The 21,318-nt window shown below is 41.6% G+C and overlaps 2 protein-coding genes across 3 annotated transcripts; one reads left to right on the top strand and one right to left on the bottom strand.

The window, feature by feature from the left end:
- Positions 1-1,178: 1,178 nt before the first annotated feature.
- LOC111665966 (somatomedin-B and thrombospondin type-1 domain-containing protein) lies at positions 1,179-14,591 on the top strand. Of its 2 annotated transcripts, none has more exons than XM_023421132.2 (5): positions 1,179-2,029; positions 9,507-9,689; positions 10,137-10,227; positions 12,385-12,543; positions 13,092-14,591. In XM_023421132.2, exons 1-5 carry the CDS (start codon positions 1,780-1,782, stop codon positions 13,195-13,197), a joined length of 789 nt encoding a protein of 262 aa, XP_023276900.1. In that variant the 5' UTR covers positions 1,179-1,779; the 3' UTR covers positions 13,198-14,591. The 2 variants fall into 2 exon arrangements, with proteins under 2 accessions (XP_023276900.1, XP_023276899.1); XM_023421131.2 differs by having other exon boundaries at positions 1,180-2,029; positions 9,504-9,689.
- A 2,817-nt stretch (positions 14,592-17,408) lies between these two features.
- snap29 (synaptosome associated protein 29) lies at positions 17,409-21,195 on the bottom strand. The gene is made up of 6 exons (XM_023421124.2): positions 21,114-21,195; positions 19,791-20,027; positions 19,439-19,632; positions 19,158-19,243; positions 18,969-19,073; positions 17,409-18,773 (listed from the first exon to the last, which is right to left on the bottom strand). Exons 2-6 carry the CDS (start codon positions 20,025-20,027, stop codon positions 18,613-18,615), a joined length of 783 nt encoding a protein of 260 aa, XP_023276892.1. The 5' UTR covers positions 21,114-21,195; the 3' UTR covers positions 17,409-18,612.
- Between the last annotated feature and the right edge of the window lie 123 nt (positions 21,196-21,318).

The following is a 21,318-nucleotide window of genomic DNA, read 5'->3' as shown; positions in this document are numbered from 1 at the left end:
AAGACTGATTAGAGCGTTGAGCTAAGGCTTCATTCATTGGAAATCCACACTTAGTTTGCAGCAGGTAATTACCAAGACTTCTGGTGTCAAGGTCAAAGGCTACTCTAATCGATTGTTACACCATCTGGTGGCTAAGAGCTGCATATACATTTTTTTTTCTGAGAACAAGAGTTGCATCAGTCAGCTTCATTTCCTGATGTTATTAGACAGACATTTCTGCACATGATTGTGGTAGTCTCACTCTTCAGGACCAGAAATAGTCATTGATACAGAAATGTAAATATAGAAAAACTTAAAATACCTGCAGGGCTGTTCAGTAGACACTCCTCTTTATTATCCTGCATAAGTAGTGCAAACATTAAAAATTGAGCTTCTTTTGTGCCTACAGTAAGTGGTCAAACCTGCATCAGCAAACTAACCTCTAGAAGCAGATCTTGTCAAATGAGGAGCAGTTTTGATTAAAAGTTCAAACTCCTGCAATGCACCTGGACTCATTGCGAAAGGTAAGTTACCAGTAACATCTGAAGGTGACCATGGTGGCAAAAACAAAACAACTAAGAATGTGTTTTATGAGACCACACGAAATCTTATTCTTAACAAAAGCAGCTTTCATGATGCAGTTACAAAGTTGGTTTGACAACAGTGAAGCTACTTCTGCCCATGTGAAGAGTGCATAGTTGATTATCAGGCAAACCTGCGCTGGTATGACAGAAGGGAGTGTGCAGTAAATAAGAAAAATAAACATCAACACATGTCTTTCCACCTCGTGCTGTCACGATTAAAGACCTAATATTTCAGTCGGTCTACATCATTGACAGAAAGTGTGATACAGTACATCTTATATATACAGAACGTTTTTCTTCTTCCGGAGCCTCCATTCACTCAGAACAAGTGAAGGGTGAGTAATGTCATTGTTCTCCAGTCTTTCTCTCAATAGGGTGGAAGCTCTTAGTCCTTCGGGATCAGCGGAGATCGTTTTGTTGCTGCAACTCAAGAAAGACCGTTTTCACCTTCTGCAGAATGGATTTTGTTTTCAACTAAACTTTGCTTTTATTTACTAATGAAGGTTTTATAAAGTGGCAGCGCCGCTGTCCGTGGTGCTGAATTAAATTTTCTGATGAAATCTCGGCGGTTTTAGATACTTTTCTGTTTACGGATTTTGTAATGGGAGACACGTGAGATGCACTTTTCTTTTTCACTTGTTTGCAGCAGTTTTGAATTCCTTGAAACGTCTTTGGTTCCAGCTTTGGTGCAAGTCAATATAAGTAAATGTCTTTATTACGGCTCATATTTTGAAAGTCTTTTCCAAGGTCGTCTTGATTTGATCCTCACTTGTTTCCTGGCAGGAGAAGTGGTCCAACACATTTGGAAAGGCCAGATTCCGCAATACCACACTTGTTTTTTTTTTGTTTTTTTTTACTCAAGCAAGAGAGGGAGAGAGAGAAAGAGAGGGAGTGAGAGAGAGGCTGGTACTGTACGTCTTTCCTAATAACCAACAGTAGCTCTAAGGGGCGGTGTCCCACAGAAGGGTAGAGGAGAGCTGGTGCGCACACAGGCTCCACTTTTACGCATCGGTTGTTCGTGTAGGTGTCAATGCAGAAGTTACCTCGTTTTCTTCGTAAGTAGGACCATGTTGCACTTGGATGTTATATAGAAAATACCATCTGTGTCTTAATAACATTGTTTAGTTTTTAATCACCATCCAACGTGAAGCATACACCAACGTTGTGTGTGTGCGTGTCTGTGTGTGGAGCAAGTGGACCCAGAAAAGTTTCCGTCATGGGGGCGCAAGGATGGAGCTCAGCGCGTCTCGGGTTCGTCGTTTGTGGATATTTGGCGTTTTTCTGCGGGGAAATAGTTCCACGGGCTGAAGCGGGCTGCAGGGAGAGGGAGAGCCCAAACTGCTGCACCGGCCGGAATAACGAATGTTTTGAGTACACCAAGAGGAAAACAGTGTGCTACTGTGATACCTACTGTAAGAAAACCGGAGACTGCTGTGAAGACTATCAACGTGTGTGCCAAATATCTGGTGAGTTGCTTGTTCTGTCGCGGTCACTGAAATCTGTAATCAAATAACGTCAGAAATTGTTAATGCTTGTGGAGTTTGTGTCCTGTCCAGAGACAACTGTTGTTCATTATTGTCCAGTTTGAGCCAGAGGTGGCTGGCATGGAGGTGACACAGAGACAGTGAGACATACTACACATAGCTGTTTCTAGCTGTTTGTTTTAGCCAGAGGTGACCATTTGTAGGGGTTGGACTTGGAGGGGTATCTCCTGTCTTCATGGTGTGTTTTTCAGCAGCAGGTTGTATGTATGTGTTTTTAAGTTTGTAGGGTTGACCCTTGGCCTTCACATCAAAGCTTCAAATTACACAACCTGGCCATGAAGTGGTTGGAAAGTGGAGTGAGTGATCATAAGAAAGACCAAAGAAATAAAAACTCCCCTTTGAGTCATGAAAGTGACATTAAGTCGTTCAGAGAATCCTTAAATGTGAGTTAGGGTAACCTCTTTCCCCATCATCCCAGCTGCTGCTGCTGCTATATATGGACAAATGCGGGGATAGACACCATGGAAACAAACTGCCAAAGATGGTCAGGACAGGGGAGCTGTGTCTGAGATGTGACACACAGGAAACACTCCAACCTGTAACTGAGGCTGCTCTTACAGTATGTTGAAACGCCTCAACTTCAGGAGGAGTGATTCACTAAGACTGTAACCTTTATCTTAAGTCCACACTAACAAGCACCTGCATGGACAATCCTACAAGTCAAAGAACACTTAAAATGCTGCAGCAGTCCTTCTATTTAGTCACATTTAGTGTTTACATAGTGAGCCTTTGTTTGAGTGCTGTATCTGTGTGGTGATATGAACAGGCTGCCTCATCCAGGCTTGAGTCAGTCACTTAAAGGTACATAAGTGCTGCGATGGAAGCAGTGATACGCTTTATTAGGCCGCAATGTTCACGGCGAAGATAGCTGTGAACCATCTGTTTATCACTCTGAGCCATACAAGCGTTTTGCACATTTTAATCAATTTACTTCTTCAATACTTGTATACTTAAATTACAATTAGCATCATGTAGCATATAGCTTTATTTAATGTTTTCTTTTTACCGATTGTAAAGCCCTTTGATACAAATTTGTGATTTCGGGTTATATAAGTAAAATTAACTTGATTTGTAGATTCCTGCTTGAGAATCCTGATCCATCATCATCCATCAAGCAGCATGTTCTAATCAATCTACAATTTGAACTGCATTATCTTAAACAGTGGAAGTGTTTTGCTCTAATGTTGATTAAATGTGTTGTCTAGACCATTAAATAGGCTAAAACATTCAAAAACACCAGTACAGTGCTTCAAATGTGCAGAAACTCTAAAATATTGCAATGATCTAACTGTGTTACATTAAATAAGTAAGGATTTTATGCATACAAGATTCTGTTTCTGCTTTTGAATTGAACTACCAAGTTGACTGATTGCGCATGGAGAAAGGTTTCTTGTAGAGAGGCATTTTCAGCACAAATGAATGCACTCTGCAGTGCTGCTACACTTAAGGAAGAAATATTGCAGACTCAATCTCAATTTGTGTTTTTCATCCACCAATCAAAGAGGCATGTCGAGATGGCATTTATCATCCGGCAGCCAGCAGCCAGGTATCACTTTATCCATCCCATGTGTCTGCCAGGCTGACCTCGGGTCAGTGTTGAGTCATCACTGTGTTGTTCAACAGCAGCTGGTCCCTCGGAGGTCAGCTGACGGCTGCCATGTGCATCAGTTCACTCACGTGTCAGATGAGGACTTTTAGCACCGTGGACCTCATGTGTCGCTCCGATGTGACACAGTACAGTAACAAAGAGCAGAGTCGCAGTTTGGTGTGATGCACATGTTACAGGTTGGAGAGTGTTTTCCAGATGAATGTGGCTACTGTGCAGAACAGCTGTGAATGAAGACATGACTGCTGAATACTCATGTAAGGTTTATATTCATTTTCAATTTAGAAAGTAGCAGCTGTAGAAAAATACTTTTAGGATGTTATCTTTGATGGAGAGACACGAATCTGAACATGAGTGATGTCATCTTAACCATGACCTTTGAACCCTGTGTGGACCAGTGAGCACTGAGTGACACTGAGAAAAACATTCTGACTTCCTCCCTGTGCAACCTGAGCATCTTTACAGTATAAACACAGCTTGACCCACTTCCATCAAAGCACCCTGATATTTTCTCACCCACATTACTCTCTGAGACTTTATCTGATCCTGATCCTGCAGGTCTGTAACACATCAAGGAGTCTGTCTGTGTACTGTCTGTCACAGTCTGTAATTAACACGTGTCAGCTGTAGCCGAGCAAAGAGCTTGGAGTGGGTGACATCAGAGGAGAGACAGAAAGCGAGGCAGACTGTTTGTACCACTTGGACTCAGACACTTAAAGCTCTTCAGAATGTGAAATTGTTCTCTCCAGAGATGATGTTCAAATGAAGTATCTGGCAGGACTGTGTGTAAACAGTGTGGAGGATGTTCCTGTGCACGCCGGTAGACACAAGTCAGATTTTATTGCTCTGTTAAGAGCTGTGAGGTTTTTAAGATAAACACAAAGCTTGTGCTACAGGTATTAATTGAAAACAAGAAGAGTTTGTGGTGGAAGGTTTTTAGGGAAAAAATTGTCCTCCCTTCAGCACAACCACCAAAGCAACTTAAAGTGATGTGTTGTGCATTTCTGTGCCTGTTTTTGCCTCACTCGTCACAGTGTGGCAAGGCTCAGGAGACATTTTCCTGGCTTAAAATCCTCATCAATGGGCATAAACAAAAATTACTTTGCAGAAGGTGTAGCACCAGAAAGCTTTTCTCCCCTTGACTGCCTGAATGTACCACTTACTGAGCCGTTCTTGTGTTTGAAATATCCCAGGTTTGAAACATTGAAAATATTGTGGAGCTTGTGGAAACATCACATTTCAGCTGATAATTGAGTTGCTCAGCAGCCCTGAATTTTTAGGACCACAAAGTGAAGTTTTGAAGTTGAGGAGTCAATATATGTCAAGTTAACACAGTTTATCATCTTTATCATCCAAACCAGTCTGCATAATTTGCTAATATATGTGTCTTCTAGCTCCTGGGCTTGGTTCTGAGTGGATGCTTGCCAATTTAATGTCTCTTAATGTCAGCAAAACTAAGCATGCTATTATTCATGGGTGGCTTGCCAAGGTTATGTGAATAAACTGACGAAAAGTTTATATGAAAAATTTCCCCCAGCTGAGCTAAAAATAAAGGTTTTTAACTAAGCATTCATAAGCTTTCATCTTTGGCGTTTCATTTTAAACACGTGGACAAATGCATCGTTGAGGAGGTTGAGAGGATACCTAATTCTGTTCTGACTGAAGCCTCACTACATCAAAATGAAACACAGCCTTAAGATAAGACGCGAGACACTTTTTTGGCTCTCGCTTTCGTTTTTTGCTATGCTATAACTTAGGTTTGTCAAAAGGCATTCTGGGATAGAAAAGGGAGGGGATAGAATGCGGGTAACTGTCACAAATGAATGATACTGTATGTACAGTGTTAGAAATCCATGTGGGGAGTTGACTCCAGAGATCGAACTGGCTCACAGGAGGATGGGGGGGGGGGGCTTTTCTCCTCTCCTCTCCCACTGAGGAGTCTGTTAATTCTCATTTCAGCAGGAAGACATATTGCAGCCTCTGCCTCAGACACACCGGAGGTTTGCTCATCACTCATCCGTCTCTCCTACAGGCGCTTCTGCTCCTCTTCCTTTCCTCTAGGGCTGGACGATGTTTGCGTCTATCCAGCTACCTTCACTCCCTCTTTCCCTTCCTGGCTTCCCACATGTTCTTTTCCGAGCTTGACTGAAACAAGCCAGCTGTTGTAGACAGCCAACCATCACGTTTCTGCGGGTGCTCACACACTGCACGTACCAGGATAACTACTCCTGGTTGCAAGAAAGTCATCTTTATCATTCCCTGAAGGTGTTTGTCTCACTTATGATGATGATGATGTATTCTTTGTGTAAAAGGATTTTACATTATGAATCTGTCCCAACTTTTTGCTTCCACCAAGTTGTTCATTAGATAAGATGCAAACTCAGAATTGATATATTGAGTTTGTGTATCATGTCTGTCGTCCTTAAGCTATAATAAAGTTCGGGAGGCCATGCAACGCAAGCACTTCTTAGGTGCTGCTATTTCAACAGAAAATCTGTCTCAGCTGTGTTTGTAATGAATCCTTTTAATTAGTTGGTTTGTTTGGCTCCTCTTTTCAAGGTGTCTACAGGAAACATTTATATGCTAACCTGTTATTAGGGCTCAGTCCTGTGTCCTTCACCTCTATTAACAGGCTTATGGTTCTCCCTTGTGGTGCCAAACATTATAAGGCTTGTCTGATTGGGACCAAGGCCCAGCTCTCTACATGGGAAGGGAGGGTGAGCGCGGAGGTTTTGAGGTGCAGTGGTCCTGCAAAGCAGCTGGACATCTGGGTCCCATCAGAGAGGAGATGGGAGGGGGTAGGCCTGGGGGGGTGGGGTGAAAAGGAGGACCAAAAAAAAAAAAGGGAGACAGATGGAAGAGCAAGAACAAGGGAGAGTGTGTGACAAAGTGATAAAGGGAGAAGAAGATAAAGCAAATTGGGCGGGCAGGTCTGATAATCAGCTCTTTTGTTATGAGACCCTAAAATGGAAGCAGGATTCAGGGAGAGTGAAAGAAAAAGCAAAGGAATGCCCATGTGAAAAGCTAGATTGTACACTATTATCTCACTGTAACAAGTGTGACTGGAGATTGGCTGACAAGTCGGGAGATAAAAGTGCTGATGTTGGATACACATTCAGTCCTGTGTTTCAGTGAGTGGTGTTTGTCTGAAGCTCTGCCAGCTGCCAGGAAGGTTAGCCACACTGCCACAAACTCTGTCTGAACAAACTCCTATTCTCCTGAAGTTCTATATATTCTTTTATATATATTACTGTAAACTCTCTTGTTTCACTAGCTACATTTTTAAACATGTCAAACACGTCATCTCTGCAGCAATCATGCTCCAAATCCCTGAATACCTGGTTTCAAATCTTAAATCGTGAATGACATAAAAAAATGTGTGACTTAAACCGCTTCCAACTGATCCCCCTCCTCCTCCTCCAAACTGGTAAAAATGGAAACTGTTTTAATTTTGGCAGAAAGTTGCGTGTTCATGTAGGATCCTTTCATTCATAGCAAGAAGCTGATCGAGAAAATACCTCTTCAGGACCTTTAAGTTAACCACACATTCTGTAGGTTGTACTGTTTTTTTTTTTCTCACACTTTCACTTTAACATCAACCTTGTGCTCCAAAAGATTAGAGAATAAACATCTAAAGTCAGGTGCAGATAAAACAATCTAAAGTACTTGAAAACACATTGTAAAAAATATTAGCTCATTGAAAAAGCAAAAGCTGAACCTGCTGACAACGAGCACCATTTGTTTCCTGTATTGGGGTCAGAGGTCAGAGGTGGTGGCGCACTTCCCAACTGGGGACTTTCTCGTCAACAATGGGAACAGGGGACAACAGTGGCTGTAAGCTGTGTGGGTCAGGCTGTGTCAGACTGTCATCGGGGTTATCGCGTGGGTGGTGGGACTGTCGCACTGGTGGTACCAGAAACATAGCTGTGGACCACCACAGTTAGGTAATAACCCTCTGACCTCTGGTTGGCTCGGGGGCCAATAGGCTTGAGACATCCAGACAGGGCCTCAGTCCTGTTTGTGTGTATGTCGGTGTCGATCAGTGGGGGTAATAGCCCTGTTTCCCCCTTGGGTGCGGGAACTCGCCGACCCTATTGGGTTCATTGCACACCCTCAACAGTAACGAGCCCTTCATGTTTTTTCCCGCCGTGAGAGAGAAAAACAGCAACATTGAAACTGCTCCTGTGAACGTCAGAGGATGTAGGAGGGAAGGAAAGGCGAGGAGACAGGGCAAGGATAAGAAGAGGAGGAGGAGGTCAGAGGAGGAAGCTGATATGGTTGTACTGTCTAATTCGATCACGCCCTTGAGCATTCTTTCAAGAACCTCCGTGTCGTTCTACACAGAGAAATGTGTATGTCTGTGTGTTTTAGGGTGATGACTGAGGATGGAACAAGCCCAAGTGGGTGGGTTTGTCTGACAGATATTGTTTTCGATGTGTGTGTGTATGCATGTGTGTGTGTGGTGATCTGGGAAAGGCGAGTGTCAGGTGGGCAGCACTAATGTGCAGGAATGCAGAGATTCCACAGTGGCTTTGTGGATCGGCTGTGTCACTGAGACAGCCGCCCCCCCTCCGAAACCCCAACAGGACCATGGGAATGAACCGAACAGGCGGCACCTTGAAAGCTCTCTCTCTCTCTCGCTCTCTTTTTCTCCTGTTCACACATACACACACACACACACACACACACACTTGCAGCATTGTACTGAGAGTGGTGAGTGTGTATTATAAAGACAGAGTGAGGTAGATTAGATGACGACGGAGGATTAGATTCAGCTATGGTATATTTATCCTCTCTCTCCCTATAATTTCACCAAGAAACATCTGAAAGTTTCAAGCTGTGTGCACCTGCTCTCATTGTATTAAACTTTTCTTGTCCACAGTGAGAAAATACAGCTCCACACTACTAACATAACCCTTCACCAAGAACAATTTTGCAGTGTAAATCTTTGCATTTTTTAATTTGTGTGTGAGCATTTGAGTGCCTCTCTCCTCTGTTGTTTATGTGTTTTATGACGGGCACACTTCCTCCCTGCTGCTATTAAATCTCAGTGTTGGACAAGGCTTGATTACTGCTGGAGACTCCTGGCTTTGATCAGAGCAGCCATCTAACTAATACAGCTTCCTCTTAGCCTGATGTAATTAGTCTACAGAAGCCTGATTGCTGCTGCTGCTGCTGCGTTTATGTGTTGTATTTGTGTGTGTGTGTGTGTGTGTGTGTGTGTGTTGAAGTGTGGTGTGGAGGGAAACCAGAGAGAACAGGATGCAAAATTAGACCCTTATTTTAAACGCCCGCCACACACATGACCTGGGTCGCAGACTTCCGGAGAGTCTGGGGTTTGGCTGATCTAACATTAGTAGATGGTAATGACCCAGTCACTCTTTTTTTTTTGCCACCCCACCTACCTGCTCAGTGCAGTATCATGCAAGTCTGTATCTGGGTGTGTGTTGCAGCTCACACTTTCAGTCATGCAGTAAGACATGGCAGAACAGATTAGGGGAAAGTTTTTCTGGGGTAAAGGTGCGTTCCTTTTTTTAGAATTAGACCCCTTGTCGTGAAAACATAGCTGGAAAGAGCTTGTTAGAGTCAGAAAAACATTTCTCTTTCTCATGCCTTTAAATCTTTCACCACTGAGATAACCTAAAGCAACCCAAAACAACTAGAAGAAGGTTCAGATGATCATTCTGTGTATTTTTCACATATTTATTTCATGATTTTATTTTTGTGTGCGTTTCTGCTGCCATATATCAAAGACCCCCAGCTGATCTCTGTATTTCCCTGCTTCCCTAGCAGCCATTGACTGTGTGGTGGGATCATGGGGTCCCTGGTCATCGTGCACATCTCCATGTGGAGTTGGCAGCACAGAAAGGAGTCGCCAAGTATCTGTTCCCCCTAGAAACGGAGGCATGCCCTGTCCGGACCTCAAACAGCGTCGAGGATGCTTTGGAAACAACGCCATATGCAGCACTGCGAAAGGTGAGAATGTGACCTTTTCTGTGTGCTCCTACATACGTGCATTTCTGCATGCACGGACTCCTGCTCTGAACGCTGTTAAACATGAATTTGGTATTTTAATGTTCTCTGGGGGACCGTTTGTTAACAGTTTTACTGTAAGCAACGCATTTGCGCACATCTGCTTCTGAAGCCTTATCTCCAGCTGCACTATTTCAAAACACCTCATTTATGATCTTTACTGTTAAGCAACTTATCCGGTGATAAAACACCAGAACTCAGATAAACACTCTTCCAAGAAAATTTTTTCAGGGAAAACTGCACTTCACATCACTCTAAGTCATTTTGCGACATATACTGTATATATGGAACGAGCTGCTACTTCCACTGACTTTTCTATTTATTTACCTGACATCATTGTTGCCCCCCCCCCCCCCCTTCCCCTTTTGCATCCCCACACTTGACTTTCAGAGGTGGCAAAGATCCTGCCTGATTCCTTCAAGAGGAACTTCAAGGACCCTTGGAGACGACCACACATGCTGATGAAGGAGGAGAAGGCCAGGTGAGGCCTCTATTATCAGACTGCAAACAAACACACAGGACTGCTCACTACTGACCCAGCCATGCAGCCCACTTTGATTTCCTCTTTTGAACTGGCTTTTATTTGCAATCAGTGCAGAGAGGGAGTAATTACAGCTGAACTGCATGAAATGTTGACTGATCGTGTGTCCGGTACTGCACTGAGGCTGAGATTTTGTGGAGACAAAAATGCTGGCCAAGCATTATTTATTTATGCAGTTTACAGGCTTAATATTTTAAAAGCATATTTGATTCTATCGTTAAAAGCAGAACTCTTACTCGTGGCTGTAATTAGAATGAACAAAATGCTCCACTTTCTTGCCAGCCGTTATTATTATTAATAATTAAGAAACTTTCAGATGTTAGAAAATAATTCTGGCATAAAGCTCTTTCATTCCAGCTCCAACTTCCAAGGCTTGCATATCAGCTCCACTGATAGCACTGGATTTTACTCTAGGTTCATATCAGTTTTTCTTTATTTTTTTCCTTAGTTTGAAAGGTCACTTTAAGGTCAACTTTACGCTCCAAAAGATTAGAGAAAAAGTACACAGAGCCTTGAAATTGCTTTGACTGGGTAACATGAACGTCAACACTGAATATTTGCATCATGAGCTGGCCTTAAGTGATAAGGCAACTGGAATCCATGTACGAGGTGAACCCTTCCTGCATGGATGTCACCTTTGATCTGAAGCGGATTGCAGATGTTTTCAGAGATGGAAAAATCAGAGACAAGGGAATGAAATCATGGCCTGTTTTCCTGAAAGCCCACAGCCTTTCACACTGATTAAAATGGACATTGGATACCTTTGTTTTGACTGCAACACAAAGCATCAGAGGATTGGAAGTGCATTACTCATAAATGTGAGAAATTCAGCACGGATCATACAGAGTTAGGGTTTCACAGAGACATCTGGTGCATTGACAGGTCCCTGGTGTTGTCATGGAAATTGATCCAGGAAATGACGGGTTAAAATGACATAAAATGATGATTGTAGTTGTGTTTGGATCTCTTGTTATTTCTGGGAAATTACTGGAAGGAGTAGGATTTTAGATGTAACACTTGGAGGCTTAACACAGATCTGTTTTAATTCCTGACAGACGATCTTTCAGTAATTAAGACATAAAGATATTTGTTTTTATTGCACATAGCAGGTTTTGCAGGATGTACAAGTCCAAGCCTGATTTAGGGAGGGAGAAAAAAAAAAGCCTTTTCAGCAGTGGTGTGTGTGGATATATATGTGCAGAACTTCATTACACTTCTTATTTCAGCATAATTTAAAAATGATCTCAAATGCCTATGCTAATAAAAATGTATGACAGAATCCATTAAGCACAAGATTTTCTGAACACTCCAAATCGGACTATTGCACAAGAAGATATTTTCCAATGTTACTGTTGGACAATGTCCTCATGAATCATTCTGAGAAAAAAAACAAAAAACATGATGTTTTCCTAGACAAACCTCCCTACTGGGGATGTTCTTTTGTCACAGCTGACTGAGTCATTGACAAAATAAATAGTTCCTGCTAGAGAACAACAGGGATCTAAACAAGACTTTATTATTGTTTCCAGTGCACAGACTGATCCGTGTTGAAATGAGGATATGGCAGATGACCATGACACTGCTGGATCACCTTCAAATGGAGCCAGACTGTTATCAACCAAATTCTATTTGGCTTTTGTCTGGTTATAATCTTGGGCAAGTGCAGCTTGCTGTGTTGGATCACCACTTGGCTTTCATCAATCAAGCCAAGCTGGATCGCTTGAAGGGTGGGGGAGAGGGGGGAGGCCTTTGTTGGAGCGCTTGAACCCGGCCTGTGTCTGTCTCTGTGTCTTCATCTGCACATTTTGATGCTGGAGAGGCATACGTGAGTGAATGATTAAAGAGTCCAAAGCTCAATCCAAAGAACAAAATATCAGATGCTGTGCTGTTGGCTACAGAACTGTGTGAGCAGCACCCTGTTTGATTCTCACAGGATTACATTTATAGGTTTTTAAGCTCATGGATGTGTGAGTTGACTTTTTGACCTCTGCATTTTTTTTTTGTTGCCACATTTAAGAATCAAAAGTGAGTAAAATCGAGAATTATTTTTGACACTTCTCCTGTCTTTCCTTGTATTTCTTCTCTCTGTGCGTGCAGTTACTGCGTGCACCTGCGGGTGAAACAGGCCAGTGCAGCGTGTAAACTCAAACTGTGGAGTAATCAGCTGGTGAGAGAGAGGCTGGTCTGTGCAGAGTGTCAGAGTGATGCCATGTCAAAGTCAGACCGCTGTGGAGGTGACGGCATAAAGAGCACCAGGTAAACCAAACAACCCACAAGATATGTTAACCCATTACACTCCTGATGGTTGTAACTTTAGGATATTGGGTCTGTGTAGATGTGTAGTCCATGAGCAACGCATTTAAAGGAACTAATACATATGTTTTTATGCATCTGCATGCAGTTAAAGGTACAGTCTGCTGAATTAGCTTAGCTCAATTAATGGATGTTCATGGGATCAAGTAACAGCTGCTTCTGAATAAGCCAAATATCTTCCTCAACACAGATCCTGTAAGGTGTAAACTGGAAGTGGGATCAGAGATTTTCATAATATGTCACGCACCACCCTGTGGGGAATTTCCCCACAGGGTGGTAAAACAGATACAGTCAAACGTTGGCCAAAGCTAAAGTAAGCATACTGTTCAACATACATTTAAAAAGTGTGCAGAGCTGTAAAAAAAACCATTAGTTAGTCTGACACTGGATAATATGGAAAAATAGTTTCCCTCAAAACTGTTTATTTTTTTTATCCCTCATAATGAAAAGGCCTTTCCTATATATGCCTGATGCGGTTGTTATGTTCTCAGAACATTCTGGGCAGCAGCGTCAGTCCCAGGCTGCCATGGCTCCTGGGTACGGGAGTCGTCTTCTGAGGGCTGCCGCTGTCCTCCCTCCTCCGTGCTCTTTGTGTGAGCTGACATCATTCAAACCCAAGAAATCCGTGTGCAGGGAAAAGGTTTCCCTCAACACCTCCTGCAAAACTGTGGAGAGCCCTGCCAGCCAAGCCAGACCCCTTCGATCCAGGTTCCTGGATGGGTAACTCAAGGAGATCAGCAGCATCCTGCCACTTTTTCCTTTCACCTCATACTCTGTACTGTATACACTATTGCTAAGCACACAGAAATTCTTGCATTTAACTTCAGATTTTACAGCCACGTTATGTACTTTTTCTCCTCCAAAGCACAGCAACATCTATTTACCTTTTTACCTCTGAATCTTTGCTATCTACCTCCATCAATGCAAGTGCATTTATTAATGCATAATGTATAAATATATAAATATATTATTTTGCTTTATACATTTTCTACTTTTGATTGTTTATGTGTAATGTATACGTGTCGATATAGCTACACTTATTTGTATCCAACAGTTTTACCACCAAACAGCAGCTGCTGCACCCAGTTTAAACCCCAACCCAAAGGGTCCTATATCACCTGCAGGCTAGAGATGCTGAAAACTGGTTCCTCCAAATTGTATCCATTGCTAGTCAATATATCTGTATTTTGCAGTTTTGTCTCCAATATTATTTCTTGTCAACAAAAACATTTACATCAGCAAGTCAAGGTGAATATCAGGTATTGATTCTCAGGTGCTTAGATTTGTGTCTTTGTCTCCCATCAAGCTTCCTCTTACATGTTTGCCTCTTCTTATGGTGAGTCACTGATGTTTTTAGTAGTTTAAAGTGACTCATAGCGGAAATCAGTCACATCTGTTTAGACCTAATATTGTTGGAGAGGAAAAAGAGCCATTTAAGAGAATTTCGCTGTGGTTCTCTGTGTTCTCTGTGTCCTCTGTGACTGAAAGGAACTGTTTTCTCTGACTCCCTGCCTCGCTCAGAAATCCAATTAGATTCACAGGGGAGTTTATTTCATCAAAGTATCAGCCAATATAACTATCCCATGCCATGTTACTCCCATTTTATTAATTAACAGAATCTTCTCCCATCAACCCCCTCAGATCCTTGACATGCACTTCTTCTCTCTTCTCTGCTCTTGTTGTCTCTTGGTGTTTTCTGTCAAAGAAACTGTAGATGCACAGCGTTACCTTCTTGACTTAAAAAGCAGGAGTCAGTCAACCAGCTCTGTACGCCTTCGTTTTTAAGATGAGGACACGTGTGGTGCCAGTAAAAAAAAAGAAAAAAGAAAAAAGGGCTTTTCTTTCTGGAAAGCTGTGACTTTCTCTTTCTCTCCCATGTCTGTGTATGTGTTTGTGTGTTTATTTATTATAAATCAAGTGATGATTTTATTAGTGCAGCACAGCATACTCTGTACACTGTCCATTAGTGAAAATAAACAACTATACTGTCACCCCCCTCCCCCCTTCCCCTTGTCATATGTGGGTATTTAATTGCTTCATTGCATCCAGAGTAAGCAATAACATAGATTTTCCAAGCACGTCTGACTTCTCCGCTCTAGTTATTGTAGGATGACCACCGTTCCATCCGACCCGTTCTCTGCTAAGGTGCTAGAAGTATCACTGAGTCCATTTATGACTTCTCTACTCTGCAATTACTACTACGAGCCCAGCACTGCTAAGTATATCCCTCAGTTTGACCAGTGTTTACATGCAGCAGCTCACAGTTAAAAGGAAAACATACGTAACTTTATGCAAACATGTGCCCATCAACACATTTTTGTTGCATTCTTGAGATTTTTACCTGGGTTGTAAATGTGATGACGACAAGCACAATGACAGCCAAAGTGTATAATCATGTTTTTGAGCTGCATTTTTCTGCAATTAGGGGTTTGTTTTCATGATATAACTGTCAGATTTGATGTGTGGACAGACTAAAGGAGAAGCCTGAGACGCTGGACAGCTTGCATCATGTGTAAGTACGTCTTTCATTGGTGTTTGCTCGGGTCCTCTTGACAGAGAACACAAAAATGCACAATTTGAAACCCAGCTTGCCTGTTACATTATGTAATACATGGACTAGTTAACATGGAGGAGAGGATGTCTAAACCTTGACTCTGACCCTGAAAGGATGTGACTCTCGTTAAAGTTATTGCTTCTTGTCCTTGTTGACAGGTTTCTACACATTTGTCAAGCGCATATTACACAAATAACACCAATCAAACCACAGTTCAGTGAAGCCCTTCAAAACAAGCAGGGGTGTAACTAGGAGAGTAAAGCGGTAAAGCAATGTTAAGGATGCATTTGGGGTTTTAAACATTGCATATGTCTCCTATTTAAGCCTGAAGTTGAGAAATATTAGAGGTTACTCATTGTCTTCATGAATGAAGTGCAGTTTTGTCTGAACATGGAAAACAGAAAAATGCCAAAGACTTCCCCGTATACTCAACGGTACACTCGTCCTGTCACTGACAACAAGCGCATAAGAAATGGCTTTGTAAAAAGCCAGATGACCAAGATCTAACAAATCAACACTTCCAAAATGAGTCCTTTGAGAGACACTGCTCAGACTGCTGGCTGCTTTCATGTGTTTCATCTCAGAGGCACTTGAACTTCACCTCCTCCATTAATCTCTCTAGCCACCCTCCCCTCTTTCTGTGCCCTCCTCCCTCCCTCTCCCCAGCTCCCTACCAAACTCCCCTCGGTCAGCACAACTCTTTATTTTCTCTTACTACAACAGTGGCAATAGAGTGCTGTCAGCCTGACAGTCCATCCCTTCTGAAGCAGGCTTTACCCCCCTGGCTGCCCTGCCTCTGCTGCTAACCCGCTTTCCAAAGGGCAGGAAGGCCCGTCTCTGGCCCAGTGCCTGATGGGCTCCGACAGCAGTGTGTTCTGGGATTACGCCCGCTGAAAAGGGGGGCATTCCAGCACCGACGGCCTTTGTCACAGCACGGCCACTGTTTGCTTTTGACAAGACAGCTGTTCAAAGCCCTCTCGGCCCCCATGGATGGCGTGAAGGGAAAGAACCCAGAGGTGACTTCCGTTTATTGGTGGTGTCGGTGGATGTGTGGTGCCACCTCGACCTGAGGTCCCTTCTTCAGCATTTTATCCGTAGCCCCTGTCTGACCATCTTATACAATCGCATTTGATTCTACTGTGATCACTACATTGAAGTCACAGAAATAAGTCGCTGCTTTTGGCAAAAGGGAGTCAAACCTTGAGAATGAAAGAATCACTTAACAAGCTTGAGACTTTTCTGCCCCACGGCCATATAGGTTTTCTCTCCAAGCAGAATTTTCAATTGTCCTTTCCTTGGAAATTGGAACGTGTCCTAACCAGTGGTTTCTCATTCAAATTCTCTGCAAGACGGACGATTAACCACAGGGAAAACCTTCTTAGATTTGTGTTCCTGCGTGTTTGGCGTAATTGCACAATAGTTGCTCAGTTTTTAAGTTGTTTGTTGTATCTGGAGCATTCAACTAAACCTTGTTTTAAATAATATATATATATATATATATATAAGTAAATAAACATACAATATTTACATATACGTGCTTGAGGTATGACAAAAACACCTTTTAGTCCTCACATGCCGGGGCCTCCCTCAGCTTGGGGCCCTGAGTAGGTGGTACCCCTGTTTTCCCTCTGCATCGCCACAGTGTTAGGGAAGTGTGTACTGTAATTAGTAAGTCGCCCTAATGAAGGCTTGTGTCCTATGTGGAAGCAGCTGGTCCAACACAGAGGAATGATAATGAATAGACGCTTTGACATGAGGACCTGAGCTACACACAGCAACACAGCTGGTACACAACAGAACCAGTGTAGTAAACACCCCCACACCCTAAGATGATCGTATAGAAAGAAACTTATCAGAAATAAATATCTTGTTTTCAGCATCATGGGTCAGTATAACACAGAATATTTATATTTTTTTGTCTATTTTAATTATAGTAGAATTTTGAAATGGCTTAAATGAGACTTCAATAATAATTTCATTGTTTTGACTAGAGGAGAGAAGTTTTGATGCACATAGCAGGGCTACTTTCAACTATAACATGTGTGCTTGGATAATAAAAGGTACATTCTAAATGATTCTAAATTATCACCCAGTTGATGTATTTAAATGCAAAACTAAATCGCGCTGGTCCTGTAGTAATGCGAGCGGTGGTATATTGCTACAGAACTTTAGGGAAATTCAAACATACAACTCTGGCGTCACCTTGTGGTGCTGTTGAATTCCTGCTAACAGTGACACAATCGCTAAAAACACCTTATGTGATCAACCCTTACAATGGCTTTTATTGAGTATGTGGTTGTTGATTAGAATACATGATAAGCATGATAACAATGAAACACTGTGACCATGAATCCTCATTTATTTTCTTATTCTTGATCAAATTAGCCTTGTGTTTAAAAACATAACACATTGGGGAAGGTTTTATGATTCTAATATTGCAGATATTCCTTCAGTTTCTAGAGTTTTTATATTCACAGCCAACTTGTTCACATTATTTATGCTGTACAATAATTTCCATCACATTCTGCAGCATTCAGAATGATAAAGATCAATATAAACAATTTATATAAAGCCACAAACAGAAGAACATGAACATACATCAGACAAAGGAGAATCAATTTCATACTGAAGATTTTTTAAAAAGTGAAGCATTATGATGAGATGTATCCGTGGAGGCTATGAGCAATGGCACAGAACCAAAAGCTAATCTTCTGTACAAACAAATTACATGTAAGGCAAATGTGACTTGAGCAAGACTTGTATGTACAAATGTGGAGACAGGTCCAGGATATTAATCCTACACACAAAACATTCTGCTTTTAGACATGTGCAGTGTTCTTTACTGAGTTAATAATTCATATGTCAAACCATTCATCTGCTTTGCCTGAATGACGAGCAAACTAGCAGCCAATTTGGTGACGAAGAAAAACTGATCTAGCTGACAATGTAATCAACCAACCAATGCAGATTCAGCTGACTACAATCAGATAGAAGTGCAGTGGAGTTTTATGGAGAAAACAATCAGATTTTAACCAGACAGAGACAGTCCCTTACATCTCATACACACACGGAGTAGAGTATTCCCTTCGAAGCAAACATGTAAAGGAATCACATTTTAAGGTAAGATAATTGTAAGAGGCGTGTGCAAGAGTCAGCTGGACAAAACCCAAGATAACATGTCAGTGTAAAAGTCTGTGGTGGGAGGAAATAGGCAAACGTGGGTTCATGGACTAACCTGAAACAGAAATGGAAAATTCACTCAAGAAGAAAATAATATGGATTAAAAAAAGTTTTCACCTGTTCGTTTGTGAGAGTTACATGTTCCAATTCATCAAAAAAAAAGAAAAAGAAGAAGAAAAGACTAAATCAAAGAACAGGTGTATTCGACAAAGGCCAGGATGGAAACCAAGTGAGAGGATGGTGTCTTTGTCTCTGCAAAGTGAGTCCAGGCGTTTGTTTTATTTGAGGTTTTTAATCTGTTGGTTTGTGTTGTGGATTTTGACATCCATCTTGTCCACTTTATTCATCAGAGAATCAATGGAGTCGTCCTGGTCCTCTATCTCAGACTGAAGACCAAGTCCAAGGTTCTTTAGTCTTCTCAAGCCATCGGACATCTCATCTATCAATGGATATTTTAAGGTCATGCATTTGAAAGAATAGTGTAATGGTGCAGTGTAAATTATAGTAAATAAATTTAAACCTTACCAAAGGCAGGGATATCATCCCCTTGCATCTTTCTCATACAGCATTGTATAAAACTTGGTATTATGATCAAACAGAAATACAAGAGAATTAAAACAGAAATGGTTTTTACCTAAATTATTGTCGAGGGTCTGGTGAGCCTCCCTAAGGTGTCTATTCTGAGGGTATCCGTTCTGTCTAGACGAGCTGTCATCTGCTGATGCAGAAGCTCCAAATCCTGCAACATAAAAAAAATCAACAATGGTGGCAGCCAGTTTGTGGTATGGTTATGCCATGCTGAGGTTCTAGTGCAAACTCTTACCTCCTGTGTTAATCTTTCTGAGGTTGGGGTGGCTGGCTTGGTACTTATCTTCATGTTCTCTGCTGCTGGACATGGCATCCTGTAATCTGAACACGAGAAAGTCAGATAAGTATTGTTTAACTATTTATCAAGGAAAGTCAATGACAAGTGGCTGGAAAATGCAAAATAGCAATTAAAATGTAGTTGCTAAGAATGAAGTAGCAACCGATGATGTAAAGATAGAATACTGTACCAGTTTTATCTGACATGGCTGTGATTCATATTGACAGACTGAATCTTACCTTTCACTGCCCTGGTAGGCCTTAGGCTGCTCAGGTGGTGGCTTTGTCTCTGGCTTGCCCTTGAAGTAATTGACAAGGCCACCCCACACACTCCTTATACTGTTAATGTGCTTCTGACTGGTCTTCAGGTCCTGATCCATGTTGTCCAACATCTTGTCTGTCCTCTTCAGAACCTCACCCTGTCGCATCAGCTCCTACATAGACAAAGACAAAGACAAAGAAAGAGAGAGAGAGAGAAGAAAGAGAGAGAGAGAGAGAGAGAGAGAGAGAGAGAGAGAGAGTTTAATTGTCGCCCTCTCGGAGACAATGTAATTCTTTGTGTTCCAGTGAAAAGCTGATTAGCTTGACATACCTCTGCAGTTTCCACACCCATCTTCTCTGATTCATAGATGAGGCCAAGGGAACGGTTACTGCTGTCCACAGCAGACTGAGCTGTACGCATCACTTCCTGCTGGAGGTACCGCTGCTTCCTCTCTGCTTCACTCATGCCACTGTCACTGGGGTCATCATCAAAACCCCTACTTTTAGGCTTAAAGTCCTCGTCATCGTCATCGTCTGCAAACGGGTTGTGGGATTTAGGGTAGGCCATCTATGGAGGAGACACACAATGTGTTGACAAAACAATTTCCAGAGCTTTCAACTGTATCTCATGATCTTCATCTTTGTCAAGCTACTACTTCCAAGGTTAAGAATGAACTTCCATACACAACAGAGAGTTTTGTTTCCATGAACAGCTGGACAGTGGGGATTTTGACCATATTTCAAATGGGAACAAAATGAAATTATTAGCTGGTGGAAAAGAAGATTAAATAATAAGATTACAGTTCTGATGCTAATTTATTGATCAAACATTCTGGAAACAACATAGCAAATGTAAAGAGTTGCTTTTCTTAATTTCACATCATTACAAATGAAAAAGTATGGCGTTTGGGTCTTTGGTCAGAGCAGTCAGGTTAATAATTTTACTATAATTTTGGACTCTTGCATGTAAAGCATTAAATTGTTAAAGGCCCTTTTGATATGGTGACAAAAAGATTAATCCATAAGGAAAAAGAAAAATTATTTGTGAGGACTTGCAAGTTTACACTCCTCTGCAGAATTAAAACAAAACTTCTACTGATACTTTACGTATATGTTATTGGATAATACGTATGTACTTTTACACTTTTACTTTTACAGTTTCACAATTTTGAATTCAACACCTATACGACTAACAGAGTTTTTTATATTATACCATTGTTACTTTTTTTTTTTTTTTTTTAGCGAAATAAAGGATCTGAGTATTTCTTCCACTTCTGCTTATTTAATTTGACAGATGGTATCCCAACCTTGAGAGAAATTAATTGACTCGATCTTTAGATTGCTGGTTTCAGCTAGCTAAGATACAACGGTCACAATGACTCACACTAATCAATTGCTAAAACAAGTAGACGATATTAACGGAAAGTAACAGCTACTGTACAATAGCTATATTACAATGTTTCAAGCGTTAAAGCTAAAGAGGGGTGTTGGCTTGCTAGCTAATTAACAACAATTGAAAGCTAGCCAAACAACCACACCCATAAGCCAAGACACGACGACGCTGTGCCGACATTGGCGTTTTCTATTAAGAGAATAGATAGTATATAAAATTAAGCTATAAAAATTACAGGGATGATCGATTTTAAAGACAAACCTTTGACCGTTGGAGCTGTGGACGTTGTTGTTGCTCAGCTGACTGTGAGCTGCTTCCGATCACGTTCGGTGACGTAGACGCGTGTTGTCCTAACGACTACTCCTGCGCATCAGAAACGCATAAGACGAAAATTCATATGCAATTAACTTTGACACTTTCACATGATTCACTCATGTCTTTTTTTAAAATATCAATTATATTTAAT

Source organism: Seriola lalandi, unplaced genomic scaffold, assembly GCF_002814215.2.
Source record: "Seriola lalandi dorsalis isolate HSWRI2012SDOR001 ecotype SW California unplaced genomic scaffold, Sedor1 jcf7180002054664, whole genome shotgun sequence".
NCBI classification, from domain to species: domain Eukaryota; kingdom Metazoa; phylum Chordata; class Actinopteri; order Carangiformes; family Carangidae; genus Seriola; species Seriola lalandi.
The sequence above is the reverse complement of the archived record's forward strand: the minus strand, read 5'-3'. Positions and strand labels throughout refer to the sequence as shown.